Source organism: Myxocyprinus asiaticus, chromosome 40 (assembly GCF_019703515.2).
Source record: "Myxocyprinus asiaticus isolate MX2 ecotype Aquarium Trade chromosome 40, UBuf_Myxa_2, whole genome shotgun sequence".
NCBI classification, from domain to species: Eukaryota; Metazoa; Chordata; class Actinopteri; order Cypriniformes; family Catostomidae; genus Myxocyprinus; species Myxocyprinus asiaticus.
The window spans coordinates 16,799,140-16,818,059 of NC_059383.1; the positions used below are offsets into that span (position 1 = coordinate 16,799,140).

Consider the following 18,920-nt stretch of genomic DNA (forward strand, 5'->3'; position numbering starts at 1 on the left):
CTTACTAAATCCAGTTAGATTTCTCTCAAAACAAGACTTAAAATATTATGCCAGTTTGCTTGTCAAGTAAATAAACCACGTTTTAAGAATGTTTAGATATTTTTACTGGAAAACAAGACAAAAATACTTGTCTTAAAAATAATTTGGGGTATATTGGGACATCTATACTAGTGTTGATACATTGGGATGTCTTTAGGTGCCTACATACTAGAGTTAACGCTGCATCAGACAATGGTGGGAATGCACTGATTTAAATGGGGATGGTGCATTGGAAGGACAAAGAGGGAAAACGCAAGGGTTTCCGAAAGTGAAGCTCTGTCATTATGACCAAAAGTTGATAAAACGCACACTGTATAAGCATCTGTTGACCAATGGGAATCTCGGAGAGGCAGTAGTAGTTGCACTATGAAATCGAAAGAAACATGGCTGACAAACTCATACATGCTGTGTATTTACTCTCTGTCCTCTATTATCTTTCTCTGTCAAGCTAAAAATATTGTTATTGTGGAGAGAGACTCCCATGCATCAAACGCTCCGTCTAAGCTTTCCCTAGCTCCCTAAAACATTCCCAACTCGAGAAAAAGCAGTGAAAGTGGATCTTGAGACACATTTTAAGGACTCTTACACACTAGGGAAAGCATCCTGGTTACTTTCGTAACCTCCGTTCCCTATCTGTCACTCACTCGACGTTGTGTCGATGTAGTGAAACTAGGGGTCCCTATACAAAACGCCACAACTAGCTTAACTGTGTTGCCTGAACTGGCAGTGTGTGACGGGCAGACTGCTGTGTGCCTCACAGCCAGCTCACCAGGCTGTCATGTAACCAGGGCCCAGGACGCCACCACACTCCTGGTAGAGTGGGCTCGTAACCCCGCAGGTGGTGGCACATCCTGAGCCTGATATGCCATCGTGATGGCGTCAATGACCCAGTGGGCAATCCTCTGTTTGGAGACAGCGTTTCCTTTCCGCTGTCCACCAAAGCAGACAAAGAGCTGCTCGGAGCTTCTAAAGCTCTGCGTGCAATCCAAATAGATGCGTAAAGTTCGCACCGGACACAGCAACGCCAAGGCTGGGTCTGCCTCCTCCTGGGGCAGCGCTTGCAGGTTCACCACCTGATCCCTAAAAGGGGTCATGGAAACCTTGGGCACATAGCCCGGTCGGGGTCTCAGGATCACGTGAGAGTAACCCAGACCAAACTCCAGGCACGATTCGCTGACAGAGAATGCCTGCAGGTCCCCTACCCTCTTGATGGAAGTGATCGCAGTCAGGAGGGCAGTCTTCAAAGAGAGTGCCTTAAGCTCAGCTGACTCCAAGGGCTCAAAGGGAGCCTGAAGAACTACAGAGAGGTCCCACGGGGGGACGAGGTGCGGTCTAGAGGGATTCAACCTCCTAGCACCTCTCAGGAACCTGATGATCAAGTCATGCTTCCCCAAATACTTGGGCAAAGTCCTCGACGGCGTCGCCAAACAGGCCAACCTGGGAAATGGGGGCATCAAGGTACCGTGCCTTGTTCGCTTCTCCCATCTCGACCAAGTTGAGCCAAAGGTGGCGTTCCTGGACCACCAGGGTGGACGTCACCTGCCCGAGAGACCGCGCCGTGACCTTCGTCACCTGGAGAGCGAGGTCGGTCGCCGAGCGCAGTACCTGCATCAATCCCGGGTCAGAACTACCCTCGTGCAGTTCTTTTAGCACCTTGACTTGGTGTACTTTCAGGAGAGCCATGGAGTGCAGGGCGGAGGCGGCTTGTCCAGCGGCACCGTAGGCTCAAGCCGTCAGGGATGACGTAAACCTAGTCTCGGGTGCCCATGCCAGGTGGTTGTGCTCTGTGGACACAAGTGCACTGCGAGCGGCTTGTCCACCTGGGGGATCACCGAATACCCCTGGCCATTCTGCCATCGAGGGTAGCGAGAGCGGGGGAGCTGAAAGACAGGGACCGGGCAGTAAAAGGTGCCTCCCATGATCTTGTAAGATCCTCACGCACTTCTGGGAAGAAAGGAACAGGGGCGGGGCATGGCCGTGAGGGTTCAGGGGAGAGTGGAGGGTTCCACTCTAACCCGACGCTCGCAGTCGCCTGGAAAAGCACATCCGTCATTTCCGCATCGGCGTGAGACTGGGCGACTGTTCCTGAAGGAGGAAGCCGAGCCAAAGAAAGAAATAAAAATATAGAAAGAAAATAAATATACTCTTTTAAATGTTCTGCCGAAGCGCCCAGGGGCGTTCTCTACAAACCACAGAGGCAGAGGAGGAGAAGCCAATGAAATGCGGCGTAAGATCCAGCAGAGAGAGGTGAATGAACTTGGTGGATGAATTCAGCTCAATGAATAGAACCGCTCGGTTCCGAAGAGAAAATCTGAATGAGTGGTTGCATACCAGCACCTTTTACACCCGTATGTCCGGGGGAGTGGCATGTAAATTCCACTCGCCAATTCTCATTGGCCTTTTTTCAAAAAAGCAGAGGTGTTTGGGGCTCCCAAGAGTGACCCCTAGTGTCACTACATCGACACAACGTCGAGTGAGTGACAGGTAGGGAAGTCAGTGATGTCACAGAAATTTCCCATGATGCAATGCATATTGCAATTACTGTAAATACTGTTTGATTATATTATAGTAATTTACTGGTCATTTTACATTTATTTACCCTATAAAGTACAGTAAGGGTTAAAAGTGTAAGGTTTCAGTTTCTTCTTTATTAAAATATTTGTGCAAAGTGTTAAGATATAAAATATTAAGGGTGTACAAACATGTTACAATATTCCCGCATAGGAATGTCGTTCACACCATGATTTGTTTACGGTGCGAATTTTATAAAAAAATCTGGTGAACTCTTCCAGTGTGGACCGCTTCATTGATTACACCATGTAACACAATTTTTGTTCCTGGGTAGTAAGTGTTATTTCCTAATTGCTTATGCCTCAAAAGTACAGAAAATGGCTATTATTCCCCACAAACTTTGCTTTTGTGACCAGGACAGTGAAATGACTTTATGTGAACGAAAAGACAAATACTCCCGTTTTCTCATTGGAAATGGGTAAATTTCAAAATATCACTGTCCTGGTCCCTATTATTGTGGGGAATAATAGCCATTTTCTATACTTTTGAGGCATAAGCAATTAGGAAATAACACTTACTACCCAGAAAAAAAATAAAAATAATTTTATTGTTACACAGTGTTATAATGGAAGGGATGTAGTTTTGATGCGATGCACTGCTCGTATCTGGGGTAGATAAAAAACCTTGATAAAAAATAAATAAAATAAAAAATGATCAAAAGGTGATATAAGATTTTGGTCATATCACACACCATTAGTCTGACATTTTAGCACCTTTACATTAATTTTGATACTGTAGGTATCTCATACTATGATCATGTTTAAAACCCACTTTTTATATTCCACAGGAGGCTTGCAGATTCACTCAGTCTGCTTGCTGACATCAGTACGCAAACACTTCTTCATCTCTAGCAAGAGAAATCAACATGGCTTTGCACTTCTGTAAGATGGCTAGAAGATTATTTATTTATTTTATTTTTTACCCAGCTTTGATTGCCTCATGAATTACTGTAGTTTGAGACAGGTAACAACTTACCTATGACAACCTGTGATCCATTAAGGTATTTTATTGGCATGCCAAACATACAAATCTTTGAAAGTACATTTTCCCTCAGAAAGTGCAATAAATTATTCACATCCTCTCCTGTCTCTTAAAGAAAGGCAGAGTACAGGAGGTATAATATTTAATTATTTCCTATAAGAGCATCCGAATTTAAGGGCTTTTAAAGTTTAAATGTATTGGCTTATTAATTAATCAGTTTTAATAAAACAATCACCTCTAATGCTTCCTATTATATGTAAGCATTTAGCTGATGCTTTTATTCAAATAGATTTAAGGCCAATTTATACTTCTGCCACAATTCTACGGCATAGGCTATGCATAGCTAAGGCACAGGCTGATGTGCACCTCTTCAAAAATGTAACCACATGCCACATCAACGCAGACCACAACAGCTGTGATTGGCCCGCTTTGTAACCAGAGACTGTCCCCCAAGATGATACGAATATATCGGAGGTAGAGACACATTTTCTCCAAGATTATTTTAAGATCTATGAATTGTACCACATTGTATTTAGGCACATTTTAATCAGGAGCATCTGCTGTTTTATCTTCTGTTTGTGTTTCATGAAGTTACAAGTGAAAAAGCAACAAAAAGACACATCTGTTTCCAACTCATAAACTTTATTTATTTATTTATTTATTTATTTTTCATCAGGGGTTTTACGCAATAAATATTTGGGATGAGAGTGACACTATTTATAAATTTTTTTGACAGTATGCAGTAAATAATCATATTTCACAAGTTAAGAAAATGGAAAGCTTCTAATTTGTCAGCAAATTAAAAAGCAGTTGTTAAAAGTTAGCTATATTGCCTATATGCATTGTAAATTCCAGCTTCTAAGCTTTAAAACAACACCTATTTTGTGGTGGCCAAGTGAGTAGTTATTTATTAGCTTTATTTATTTATTTGTTTGTTTGTTTGTTTGTTTTTTATTTATATATTTATCTATTTATTTTCAGCATGGAGCATCAAAGGATGCCAAAATAATTAATATTTTTTTAAGCGAGCAAGCATAAATTATATGCCTGATTTATTTTCTCTCTGTATGGCAGACAACATGTATAATAAATAATATGTACCTAAATTCACATACTTTGATGAACTTTCATTTAATAAATGCTTTTAAATCCACAGATAACTTTTTTTTTATTATTATTGTTTTTTATTTATTTATTTATTTATTATTATTTCAGAAATTAAAGCATTTTTTCTCAATATACTATCACTTTGGCTATGTACTCACAGAACAATGCACACACTAACACAGAACTATAAATGCAAACCACCGTGTTGGCCACTATGCGGAGCTTGCGGTGTAGGTTCGTTTCAGAAGTATAAAACAGCCTTTACAAATCACAATTACAAGCAATTTCTCATACAGGACTCAACCATATTAGAAGCATTTTGAAGAGTACAGTGTTACAGAGAAAACAGAATTTTGAGAGTAAACCAAAGAAGCCGTAAATGTGAACGAAGAAAAGTTTTTATTTTATTTTTTTATATTGTTTTTTATTATTTGTGTTGTTGTTTATGGTTATTATGGATTAATTAAGTGCTCCTTGAAGCGTTGCATCTTGAGCAGTTTCTTGAAGGTTGTAATAGTCTCAGCAGATCAGATGGAGTTCCACCACAGAGAAACAGAGAGAGTGATGGTTTTTAGTCAAAATGTTATAGCAGTCATATTTCTATAAACTTGTAATTCATAAACTTAAATGGACATGCATGCTTCACATGATCTGAGTTTATTCATGTTGATATCATGCAGGTCTGTAACCACCATAGACACTGAGGGGGTTAAGACCCCCCCTCCCCCTTTTCCTAATTTTGTTTCCATTTGCCATGTGCAAATGCATACATCTTCACATAAGTTAATCATCATGGTAGTCTCATTTTTCAGTCATTTGTCACATCGGTAAGCCTTGTAGTGCCAGAGCGTGACATGCAATACACAGCTGCCATATTCTGAGTGATCTCTGTGTATCAGCATAGGAGATGGAGGCAGACTCTGACTCTCTTTCTCTCTGCCTGTGCTTCATCCTGCTGGATGTTTATCATTAGAGAGTGGAAGTGTTTCTGGGCTCCCACCAAGCTCTTTTGGAGCACAGACAACAAAGCGGGCAAGGGAGAGAGCAGGCCAATTTCTCCCACCACAGATGTTAACACAGTGGGATCTGTCTGGACGCGTTGGGCAAACAGTGGCGCGGGCCACGTCATTTTTCACGCCTGTTATCTCACGAGAAACATCGCTTTCCCCCCTTCCGTTTCATGCTACCTTTCCCATTCTACTCATTCCATTAATGTTTGCCTGTTTGTCTCTCCATAAAAAATCCTGATCACCTCACGCTGGGTTAACTCACCGACATCAAACATGCCAAACTTGTCACGGCCAGCTCGGGCTCTGGTTCCTATCAGTACTGAGTAAAGCACTCCACACTCTAAATTGCTAAATCAGAAACAACGTTAGTAGATAGTAGGAAGGAAAAGCAGCTAATGAAGTGTGAAAATGCAAAAAACAAACTGGAGAATGTATGCCTTCAGTGTGGCATTGCAATGGTCATTTGTAGGCATGGACATAAAGAGTAGTCTTGGGCTTGTTGTCACACTTTTAAATACAGTGAATAGGAAGGTTTTTTTTTTGTTTGTTTGTTTTTTAAGTAAATTCCATTTAGGCACATACAGTACCTAAAAAAGCTATTTATTGAACATTTCTACTGTTCTTGCCCAGAAAAAAAAAAAAGTTATTTTAATTCATATCGACCTGTTGTGACAAACTGTCTTAATAGTGGATCACACTATATGGGGTAAGTTTTCACAATGCCTGACTTAAAAGGGATAGTTCACCCAAAAATGAAAATTCTCCTTCTGCTGAATACAAAGAATATCTCAGCTCTGTAGGTCCATACAATGCAAGTGAATGGTGATCAGACCTTTGTAGCTCCAAAAATCACATAAAGCAAACATAAAGTAATACATATGACTCCAGTGGATAAATCCATATCTTCAGAAGCAATATAACAGGTGTGAGTGAGAAACAGAACAATATTTAAGTCCTTTTTTACTATCAATCTCCACTTTCACTTTTTCATCTGAAAGTCACATCTGGTGCCTGTTTAGTTTCACTTTCACATCTGAAGTGAATGTGAAAGTGTGATTTAGAGTAAAAAAGGACATACATTTTGATCTGTTTGTCACCCACACCTTATTATATTGCTTCTGAAGATATGGATTTAAACACTGGAGTCATATGGATTACTTTTATGTTTCCTTTATATGATTTTTGGAGCTACAAAAGTCTGATCACCATTCACTTGCATTGTATGGACCTACAGAGGTGAGATGTTCTTCTTAAAATCTTCATTTGTGTTCTGTAGAAGAAAGAAATGCATACACATCTTGGATGGCATGAGGGGTGAGTAAATGATGAGAGAATTTTCATTTTTGTGTGAACTATCGCTTTAAATGGTCTATCATTAAACAACTCTTTATTGGCTTTAAGCATTCAAACAATTAGGAAACACAAAACAGTTCATGAATTAGCAATAAATAAATAAATAAATAGGTAACATATAAAAATATTAAACCATTGTTTTGGCCAAATGATATTGTAATTATTAAATTGTATAAAACTACAACATATAAATCACATGAGAAAACTTGTCTTAAGTATGTGACAAGCTGTCAACCTGACATTCATGAAAAATACCCCTGTCTTGAGAACAAAGTTTAACCTTTCCTGTGTAATTATATAGTTGATCCTTTTTTAAAAGAGTACCTGTGTCATTTTATTGTGTTCACTTGTTTTCCCTACAAAAATAAAAAATAATGTGATGACATGGATATTTTTGTTTGGATTGATATTTTGGCGAGGATTGAATTCACACATATTATTCTAATTTATGTCAGTTGTAAACTAGAAGTCACAACAAAATTACAGCTAGAGAAAACAAGCATTTATGCCATTTTTGACTAAAAATCTTGGAAGTTACTGAGATATAATCTAACTTCCCCATGTGACAACTACCCCGTGTCCTTGCTTCGTCATAGTTTTGAAACATGATTTTTATCTGCATTTTGTTTTTTGTTTTGTATGTTATTATTATCATCATTCCCTCATGTCCTTTTCATTTTTGTTCGGTTCCTTTTTATTAATTGTTATATTATATTTTATATAATATTTTATTCAAGTTTGCAAACACAGAAACACAAAATGAACAGTCAATGTTTCCACTTGACACACTCAAGAACACACTTGTCAGTACTATTGCCATAATCAATGTGTGTAATGACATCATAAGAGAGAAATATTTCATTTTGTAGTAATGCTTGATAAATAACATACAGTTTATAGATTAATTTAATGTAAATTAGATAGGTGTGCACACATACTACACAACAAACACAGATATGTTTCTCATTATTGTTGATTTGATCATGTTTGGTTTCGTTTTTCCCTGATTTTCCCCGTATGTCATGTTTTTTTTGTGTGTGTGTGTGTGTTTTTTCATCTAGATGCCCCTACCACAACCCCTAAACTCACAACCACCACCATCTCTGCCACTACTCCCCCTCCAGACATCATACAAGGTATGGTATGACCTCCATCCACCTGCCCTACCTGTGTGCATGTGTGTGTGGATGAGCGACAGAGAGAGAGAGCGACAGATAGAGACCGCCAGCAGCTAGCCAGGCCTGATAAGATTCTCTTGCTGATTACGAGAGGACCGTGTCCCATATGAGACCAGGCCAGGGCTGAGCTCGCAGTGCTGTCAGTGCCACATGTCAGATCTGGCTCCCTTCACAGTTCTCTCAAATTTTAGCTCGTTTCCCTCCTTTAGCAGGCTAATCTTATCAGGATCTGTGGCTGTATCCAGGCCTGTCTGGTGCAGGGATTACAGAACCCCCTTTATGTTTCCTGTGGGCTGACAATGACAGCAGAGCCTTTGTGGCCAAGTTGAAACTGGAACGAGCTTGTTCATTCATGTTCGTGTTTCTCATTTAGGGCTCAACCAACTACATCCAGGTATAATGATAATAATAAACATTGTGTCATTATACCAAAAACCAGTCCATTCAGATTCTATAATTGAATCTTGTATCCAATAGTGCATTATCACATTTGTTAAAGGGTTAACCTCTTAACTGGCAGCCCCGCCTGAGGGACGGAGTGGACTAAGCTATTATAGGGTTAACCCTTTATAGTTCAGGGTTAACCCTATAATAGCTGTGTCCACTCCGTCCCTCAGGTGGGTCTGCCAGTTAAGAGGTTAATTTAATCCAAGAGTGAAAGTGTCCAATAACAAGAAGGTTACTGAGATTAAACGAGTAGCATTCGGCTGGTCATGTGATTCTAAAATGGCAGCCCCCATGAGGGCGCCCATGCCCCATGTAGAATAAAACAGCTTTTATAAGATACTACATAAGAGTCCTCATCTCATGTGAGTGGTCATGATTTTATAAATATGTTTCAAAATTGAGGAAACAATGAATGAGTGCACCTTCAAATTAAATTTCCGTTTCTGTGGTATAGTTTATTTCACTGGTATTGGAAAAAAATTTTAAACATTTTATGAAATATTTTTATAAAATAGTTTAAGCAACAACCAAAATTAGAGGGAACGTTGTTTGGAGGGTGAGTAAATGATGACAAATTAAAACTTTTGGGTGAACTATCCCTTAAAGCTTAAGTGTGTAATTTTTTTAAATGTTAAAATACTTTCTTTTGTCCCAGCCTTATAGGCAGAGACAACTACAAGTAAGCAATTTTAGGCTGATTTCTCCTTCAATTGTAAACTCTGTGGGCTATCAAAACACAGCTCTGTTTGTTTGAGCATCCTGACCAGCCTGACAGAGCAATATTGGCTCAACTAATGGCATGAGTTTGGTATGGGACTACAGTATCTGTTTGTCAGACAGTTGGAGTATTTGGGAAACAGTCATTACTTTTGAAATTCCATTTGGTGCCGCAGAAATGCAAACTAGCCTAGAGCTTTAACATTTACTGAGGTCTTCTATATAACTACTGTATCTTGATTGTCATGAGATGTTGTTTTTGCTGTAAGTACAAAAAACTCTTAAAGGTGTCATGAATTGGATTTTTATTTTATTTTATAATGTTCCTTGAGGTCCACTTATAATGTTAGTTTGATTTTTTCATTAAAAGTAGTCATAATTTAGGAATAATTGGTCATTTTCTATCCAGTTTTTGTGCCTCTGATTCAAAAGCTCCATTTTTTGGGGCGTGCGTCCTTGAAGACTTCAGTGTAAACGCCCACTGCTGTGATTGGGTAACATTTTTGCATGTGGATAAGTGTAAACGCCGCCGCCATTACACGCATGTGGGGTTGTTTTGAAAACTTTGGATGGTTAAAAAAATGACAATACAACATTTGAGCCAGAGTTTGATCCTGAATTTGAAGAAAATTAACCCCCCTCCACAAACACCACGGATACTGCAGTCTGTGACAGCGTGGTAAGTAATCACTGAAATTTACTTGTCTATTTGTGTAATAGGTATTACTTTTATTGTTGTTTAGACCAAGACACGACACAACGGTGTGTTACATAGTTGGGGCATTTTCCAATGGTGAAACATTTCTGTGTTTTACAAATGCTGAGTAATGCATTACAATACCAAATAAAGTGTAAATACATGGTGCTATCACATTTATAACTGTGAAAGTATACACTTACTGTGCAACATATAAACATATACAGGATACACTGACCAGTGTTTGTCATCATATAATCATCTTTCATCATATATGCAGTGTAGTGACAAACGCATACGTTGTTCATTACAATGAGTCATGTTTTCATTAAAAAGGAATGAGATTGTCTAAATATATTGATATCAACACTCTTTAGGTGCATCTGTGGCAATTGTGCCATCATGCAAACAGAACAAGAAAATATATGCTGCTTAGAGATCCCTGTGCATTAAAACTAATACACAAGCATCTAAAATCACTAGGATCAAATCAAATACTCAGTACACATCTAATAGTCTGTAACATATGAAGCAAAACAATTAACATGGATACTCACACTTGTTTGTTGCGACATCAATGTCGGGTCCAATATAGTTGTCATGTATTCCCTGTCTTTGTCTAGACTTTTATGTTGAAATTCTTGTTTAGTTCCCCGTTCCTGTTTCCTGTGTTAGGTTTTGTAGTCCTTTGTAGTTTTATTTCATTATTGGTTCTCCCTGATTGTTTCCCCAGGTGTTCCTTGTTCCCTGATTGTTTCCCCAGGTGTTCCTTGTTTTCCCTTGTTTATTTAAGCCCTTGTTTCCCCTGGTTAGTTTGTCAGTCTTCACGTGTTGTCATGTTCTGTGCCTGGTTTCCCGTGTTTTTGTTTCCTTTTATTCTGAGTTACTTTGTTCATCTTTTGCTTTCATTAAAGCTTCATTTAGATCCTCATTCCTCGCCTGCCTCGTCACAAAAAGACTGACCAAAAATGGATCTAGCAGCTGTCAAAATTTTGCTTCTGAAGCAAGGGGACCATCCAGTTGAGGATCACGTCCGTGAGTTTTTATAACTAGCAAATTTAGTGCACTATCCTGACTGCTCTCTGGTGGTTTTCTTCCGGACTGGTCTGAATAGTGCACCGAAGGATCTGATGCCTCCAGCTAATCCACACTGGATGCTCTGCGAATATGTGGAGAAGGCTCTGGAACTTCGCGGATCCCTTTACACAGTGAATTATGGCGGGAACCCCGGGCCAAAACTTGCATCTTCTGCTCCCTCATCCAAGCCTTCCACGGCCCCTGTCTCGAAGCCTTCCATGGCCCCTATATCCAAGTTGAATGATCTGCCACTGATGTCAGTGCGTAGGGGCATGAAGACCCTACCTCACAAATTGTCAGCGCCTGCCACGGCCAACGAGCCAGCGCTCAGCCAGTGTTTACGACCACAGAGGTTGTTCCCGAGTCTCTGCCAGTGTTCACAACCACCGAGGTCGTTCCCAAGTCTCTGCCAGTGTTCACAACCACCGAGGTCGTTCCCAAGTCTCCACCCATGCCCACGACCACAGAGGTCGTTCCCGAGTCTCCGCCAGTATTCACGACCACAGAGGTCATTCCCGAGTCTCCACCCATGCCCACGATCACAGAGGTCATTCACAGTAGTCATCCAGGACTCTTTGTCTTGAGCCTCCCACGGCTTCGCCCCTCGAGCCTGCCACGGCTCCGCCTGCCTTCGCCGAGCCCCTCCTGGCTCCGCCTGCCTTCGCCGAGCCCCTCCTGGCTCCGCCCCCGGAGTCTTCCAGCGGCTCCGCCCCCAGAGTCTATTCCTCCAGCGGCGCCGTCCGCCTTACCAGTGACTGTTCCTACAGCAGCTCTGCCTCCTGACCCTGTCTCGGCCCTGCGGCCGCCTCCCAGGCCTCCTGACCCTGTCTCGGCCCTGCGGCCGCCTCCCAGGCCTCCTGACCCTGTCTCGGCCCTGCGGCCGCCTCCCAGGCCTCCTGACCCTGTCTCGGCCCTGTGGCCACCTACCAGGACTCCTGACCCTGTCCCCACCTTGAGGTCATCTCCGGTCTCTTTGGTCTCTTGGCCGTCCGCCTGATCTGCTCTGGTCTCTTTGGTCTCCTGCCCATCTGTCTGATCTGCTCTGGTCTCCTTGGTCCTCACTCCCACTGGCTCTGCCTCGGTCTTGTGTCTTGTTTGATCTGGGACTTCATTAAAAATAAATGTCAGCCACTCTTTCTTAATTTTGGGATCCTTGCGAAGCAAATGCAAGAAATCTAGTTTCCCACAACCTGGCACTGCACAATGTCTTGACATCTTCGTGGCCATTGTGACACCTCCTGTTGCTCCCGATGGGTGGGCCTAAGCAGTGTCGACAATATAGTAGGCATTGATCTGTTTATGCAGAGGCTGTCCTGTGCTGATGTAATACCTCAATAATAATATGATGTATTAGTGAGGAGAAAGTAGAGAACAAGCCATTTTGGCACCTTGGTTTCAATAAAGCCTTTTTGGACTAACAAAGTTTTCGGTTCTGAAATTTACAGTGTTTTTATAGTGCTATGAACTCTTATATGTCAAGATATCATGGCAAGTTTGATTTTTCAATTCATTACCCCTTTAATAGCAACCTCCTTAAATAATCAGAACTATCGGCTCAAATGTAGTGCAAGGCCACAGTCCATGCTAAGAAACCCTGGCATATCGCAATGTTTTAGTATTTATAATTTACTTCTGCTTTTATGCGCCGGGTTCATTTGAACCTCTTCTTATATTATAATTAAGTAAACTCTGATTGCAGGGTCTGGCTCTGTGTCCGAACGATACGAATGCCCCTGCAATACTGACCACAGCAAGCTCATTAGCTACTCTAATCCACTCTACTCAACCTAAAAAGCACACAAAAGCTAATACGGCCCCCAGATGATGGAAAGCTAAATCAATGTTGCTGCTGGTTTCAATCGCTAAAAGAGACCCTGATGTAATTTTCTGCCTGTAATGATTGTGATATTGAAGGAACCAATTGAGATCGTTTTACTCTGTTTTCCTCTTTCCTCAAGGCAATATAAGGCTTTATATTACAGTGAAAAGTGCTCAGATTGGTAGAGATGTGGCTCTACGCTTTTGTGTACTCACGAAACCGAGCAAGAGCGGCTCCCAGCTACGCAAGCAATCAAATTCTTGGATGGGCTTGTGTGGATGATTTGAGAGAATCTATAAAGGGCTGGAAAAATTAATCGGCCGTGCTTAGGCTACATGAATGTGGTTAATGAAAGAACTGATGACGCATACTAATGAGACACACCCTCTTTCTTCATTAACAAGGTGAATGAATCTTGTTAACACCGCTGCCTGCTGCGCACATTGAAAACCTCCAGAGGTCCAACTCAGGCACTGGTTTAGATAAACGGCCCTAATAGGAAAAATATTATTCAATTAAAATCATATTGTATTGTTTGTATGAAATTATCTTGGCAAAACCTTGGTTTCAGATAGAGTTTCCTTAACCTGTTGATGCACATTGACCTCACTCATGGGTCTGATTTTACTTTGCTTAAATGAGTTCACATTTACTATATAGTGTGCTGTTCAAAATTGTTCATAATGTTGACAAATTATACATCTGTATAATTTGTCAACATTATTAAAAAAATTTTTGTCTAGACTATATAGTAAATTTGAACTAATTTAAGCAAAGTCCACATAAACCTGTAGTGTTGCCATATCAGGCCATTTTTAATGCTTTTCCCTTAAAGTGCATCCTATTATGCCCATGTTCTTCAATAGAAAGAGTGGGCCCTAAGCAGCCATAGAGCTCACTTCTTCTGATTTCATTTATCCTCTGGGTGGATGTGAATAGTTCAGTAACAGCACATGAATTTATCAGTGCACAGAGGTGGAGGCCACTTAGAAATTTAATACATTTTTGATAAACTGACTATAAGAGAAATAGAATGGGCTATACTGCACTTTTAAAAAATCTATTAAAGCCCTAACGCAAGGCTAAAGTGCTCCATAGCTTCAGGAGGTGACATTTAGAGATGACTAAATTGCCATTTACACCAAAAAATAAATGGCTAAATGGAGGGGCCTTGCTTGCCACCATACGCAATGGGGACAGATGTCATTAATTTCTATTTCTATTGCCTTTTTTCTCTGCTAAACACTGCTCAGAAATGGATGTTTATCGATATTTCTGAGAGCTCTTTTTTTCCCCACAAAGCTTTTGCAAATTTGATCAAAGATCAGGCATTTCGTTTTCTCTCTCTCTCTCTCTCTCTCTCTCTCTGTGTGTGTGTCTGACAACACTGTTAATCTGTCCTCCCTCTCTCAGTCCCCCACTTTTCTGTTTCTCCTTTCTCGTTTTTCCTTTCAAATATTTTCTTAAACTCTCTTTCTCTTTCTTCATCTTTCTGTCTATCTATCTGTGACTTTGAGCTACAGTGAAAAGGGAAGCCTGAATGAACACTCTGAATGTGTTATTTAGTCCTCATATGTCCTCATTTTTCTGAGATCTTTGTGTTTTCTTTGTAGTCCTCTCCAAAATTATTATTATTATTATTTATTTTATTTTTTTTTAAACTGCCCAAAATACCTAAATCAGTCACGGTGGAGTGCTTTGTATGAATGGGATGCTCAGATACAAAGTTTCCATTTTAGAGCTTTCTGTCCCTCACTGTTGTTCTCTTTCTTCCCTCCCTTTCTATTTTTAATAGACCACAGAAATGACCAGGGACCAACCATCAGCAAGTTCATGTAAATATAAAGAGTATTTCGGTAACACTTTGTATTACAGTGTTGGTGCTACACATAGAGTGGCCCCGTATTTGGACAATCTTGGAAACTTAAGTCACAATTTAAAGTGGTCTGAATAACATTTCATTAGATACAAATTATCAAACCAAGTGGCATCTGTAAACAAATGATTGTAGAGCTTTCCTCAGAACTAATTTTTCTTTTCTGAGCCTTTGTTTTTTTTTAACCAGCCAGTCTTTTTTAGTGGATGGATGGTATGAAGTCAGTTCACCCCACCTCTGGCGGAAGTTTCTCTTTAAAATGAATTCAAATTGATATTTTTTGTTGTATAACACAAAAGACATTCATATATTTTTAAGTGTGGCTGAAATGTCCAAGTGCTTTTTGGGGGCCCATTGCATTTAATATTAATTAATTACTATAGTGCAATTACAAGTAGCTTCCGAAAAGTTCCAACTCTACATAAATGCACTGTAACATGACCACTGGAATATAAAGTCAATCTTCACTGAAACTAACTTCACTGTACCACTAAAAATCAAACACCATATTCTGAATAACTGGACGAAACAAAAGCCACTGCAAAAACAATAGTGACCTTAAACAGAGCAAATATGTTATTAATGACATGCTTACCCTTGCTAATAAAACTCTAGTGAATAAGATTTTCAGTGCCTTTTAATGTAATTGATGAAAGGCCATAAATGAAGTCGGCATCCAGTTAATTTTAGCAAGTAACGAACGCTTTTGTCAGGGCTTAAATTGCATAAACACCATCTGGTAAACTGATTTTGGAATTGAACAAATTAATTGCCCAGCAAAAGCACTTAAGCTTAAGATAGAAGTCCATTTCTCTCCCTGTCTGATTCCTGCAGCAGAATGCAAGCCAGACAAAGAGAGATCGCTGGCAGAGAAAAGGCTAATTCACTAAAGGTCAATTGCATTACCACAGGGAAAACAACAACTGCAGTGCTTTGATACACAACCCACGGAGACCATCCCCCTAGAATTTATTGCACTTAGCATCATGCATACACACAAATGCTCCAAAGAAGTCTTTTGTATGTAGAGGTATATTGTTATGGCAGCCATGATTACATTCTATGATGGCAAACTGGAGATAGGCTGGAATAAAGGCTGAGAATATTCAGCGAGACAAGCCACAAGTACACACATGCACACACATACTGTATAAATAGGCATGTAACAAAAAAGTAAACCTTATGGATTTGTTCATTATTGTCGCAGACAACCTGCCAGTCATTTGCATATTCAAACAGAAGCTTAATGTGCTTAGCTGCCAGAACTGTCATTAATTTATTCCCTATTTGGACTATTTATTGTGTTGACAAAGCATGAGAGCTGTCATGGACAAAAATTGCCAATGAAATGCAAATTACAAAGTAAACAGAATGAATATATTCATCAACATGTGGAATATATCTAATTTGAGCATGCAGACCTCACCTGCCGTCTTTTTCACGGATGCAAAAAGCAGAAATAGCCAAATGGCTTTTGTTAGTGTGACTATGTGATACAGACTATATAACAGTTAGTTCCAGTCCTTTTATCTGATTGGACAAGCAGCATTGCAGGAGTGCTGATATTTAATGTAACAGCACTGTGATGCTTCACTCTTTGTATCACGCTTGTTTTTTGATCATTGTGCTGATCCTGATATGGCTTATTTTGAACTGTTCTTATTAACTGAGAAAAAAAAAAAAAAAAGACAAATTAGCTGGATATATTGTGTCTAAAGTGCAAGTTAATAAATATAAAGTTTTTGTCCTATACAGCCTTTTCCCCAACTCCGAATCACAGCCATGTTGCTCAGCCACAGGCCGTGCATTTTAAGTCTAGGCCTTCAGTGCAATTCATGCCATTAAGAAAACACAGTTTCACAATGAATAAGATGCTATGCCTATCATACATTATGTGGCAGTCAACAAATAATACCAACTGACATTTTAAAAACACGTCCACGCACGAAAGTCAGAACTTGAAACGACACTTAATGCTCAAGCAAGCCTAATTTTAACTGCAGCATGACTGTTTTGTGAAATGAACTTCAAAAATCATAATTTTTCATATGAATCTACCAAGGAGGTCTATAATACCTGGAAAAATATATCTAATAATATTTGCGATTTAAATATTGTTTGCAATAAATTTTGTTTCGTCAGGGTACACGGTTATGCTGCGTTCCATTCAAGTTGGATGTGGGATATTCCTACTTGATATCTCCAACCATAAATGCATTCCATTCCCCGATATTCGGAAGATGACGTTTAAGGAAACAAAACTGCAGCGCTCCCATTAACTTTGCAGGTGTTTGTGTCTCATTAGAGATGTCTCCTAGCAACCCAACTGATAAACAAGGCTGCAGCTAGCATTTGTGCTTCAGGTTTACAATTATCAAAAGAGATTATAATGTTTTATACACCAGTTTCTGCAGCAGGCATTTGTTAAACAACCTTTAATATCATGTAATGTGGAAACGAACTCATTTATCAATATTTCTTAATATAGTGAATGTTTATAACTTACTTTGTATATCTCCCTGAGTGTCGACATGTTTGTGTGACATCATGCCCCTGCATCTCGGCAGTTGAGAATTTCTGCACGAGCCTACAGGTTGTAATTATGACTTCAAAATGCATTCCATTGCACTTTTCCTAGTAGGAAATTGTAAAATCCAACTTTAAGAGTTGAATGGAACGCAGTACTTTTCAAAACTTTATCCGACACTGAATGCTCAAGCAGCCTAATTTACACTTAGAAAACTCCTGATGTTGCTATAACAATGCAAAAAGTTGGGGGGGGGGGCAAGATGGCGGCATGAGAGGTGGACGCTTTTGCTGATGCTCCTGCCTCATTCAATATGGAATACCTCATTCAATCAGTTGAGTATGTAATTTAATCAATTTTGGCAATGCAAACTGAGCTACTATTTCATTAGAAACTTTTTGGCCTGATTCTTTGTGAAAATGCAGAAACCAGCTAAGAAACTTGAGAAAAAGGATCTACACGCGGACGCGGTTAGCGAAGATTTGCACACGAGTTATGATGTTGGACAGCTTGATCCAGCGTTATCCAGGGCGCTGCAGGAGATGACTGAGAAAATCACAAAGGTGATTGACGATAAGCTGGGGTCGCTTGCGCAGACTATTCAAGCCCATTCGCAATAACTTGAGCAAATGACGGGCAGACTTAATGAAGCCCAGAACAGAATTGCTGAGGTCAAGTCATCAGTCGATACAGCAAACGCGCAGCTCCAGACTCTCGCGTGCCAAGTTTCTTCACTCACCGAACACTTGGATGATCTAGAAAATCGAGGTCGGAGGAAAAGTCTACGCATCATTGGCCTGCCTGAAAATGTTGAAGGTTCTAACCCGACCGCGTTTCTTCAGACTTGGATCCCAGAGTTCCTCGGCATTGAAACTAAGTCGGGGATGCTTAAGCTGGAGAGAGCTCATCACATCTCTATGCCGAACGGCGATGCCAGGTGTAAGCCTCGTCCGCTTATTGTTCGCTTCCACAACTTTTAGGATAAGCAGCGGGTCGTGGATTCCAGCAGATGTGTGGCACAAAAAGGAGATCTGATGTCCAACAACAGTAAAATATCGTTCTATCAGGAATTTTCCACAACTGTTCAACGCAAACGGAAGTAGTTCTGTGCGGCAAAAGCTACAGCAGATGGGAGCCCAGTATGTCATGCTTTACCTAGCTAAACTGCAAGTCACCATCGGTAAAGTTAGTAAAGTTTGCGAGTCCCCTGAGGAGGTTCTGGCCTTTATTGACTCGACAAATTGAATTCGAAGGGAACATTTTCTCTTGAATGGAAGTGGACTATACCAGATGGTCTTAAGTGGTCCTAAATAACTTAATGGACCGTTTTGTTTCCCGCCTACCTTATATGGTATGTTGCAAAAGTAATATTTGTCCTGTAGGTTTGATTTCGTACTCTAACTTGTTAATGAGTGAGGTAGGTTGCGCTAAAGTGGTTACTTAAGTTGTTCAGTGTGTGTATGTCAAGTAGCCATACTCTCCATGAGGTTTGCACTGCTGTACAGCAGGAGCCTAGTTTTG

At 40.2% G+C, this 18,920-nt stretch overlaps 1 protein-coding gene across 6 annotated transcripts in view; it reads left to right on the forward strand.

The window, feature by feature from the left end:
- Positions 1-18,920, forward strand: part of LOC127430622 (cell adhesion molecule 1-like) — a 486,388-nt gene that overhangs the window by 426,601 nt on the left and 40,867 nt on the right. For 4 of the 6 annotated variants that reach the window (XM_051680514.1, XM_051680513.1, XM_051680515.1 and 1 more), the window contains one exon: positions 8,123-8,197. The exons of 1 other annotated variant lie outside the window; for it this stretch is intronic. In XM_051680514.1, the coding sequence (XP_051536474.1) occupies positions 8,123-8,197 (75 nt within the window). Of the gene's footprint in view, positions 1-8,122; positions 8,198-14,791; positions 14,832-18,920 lie in introns of all 6 variants that reach the window. One more of the 6 variants, XM_051680518.1, reaches the window with a different exon arrangement.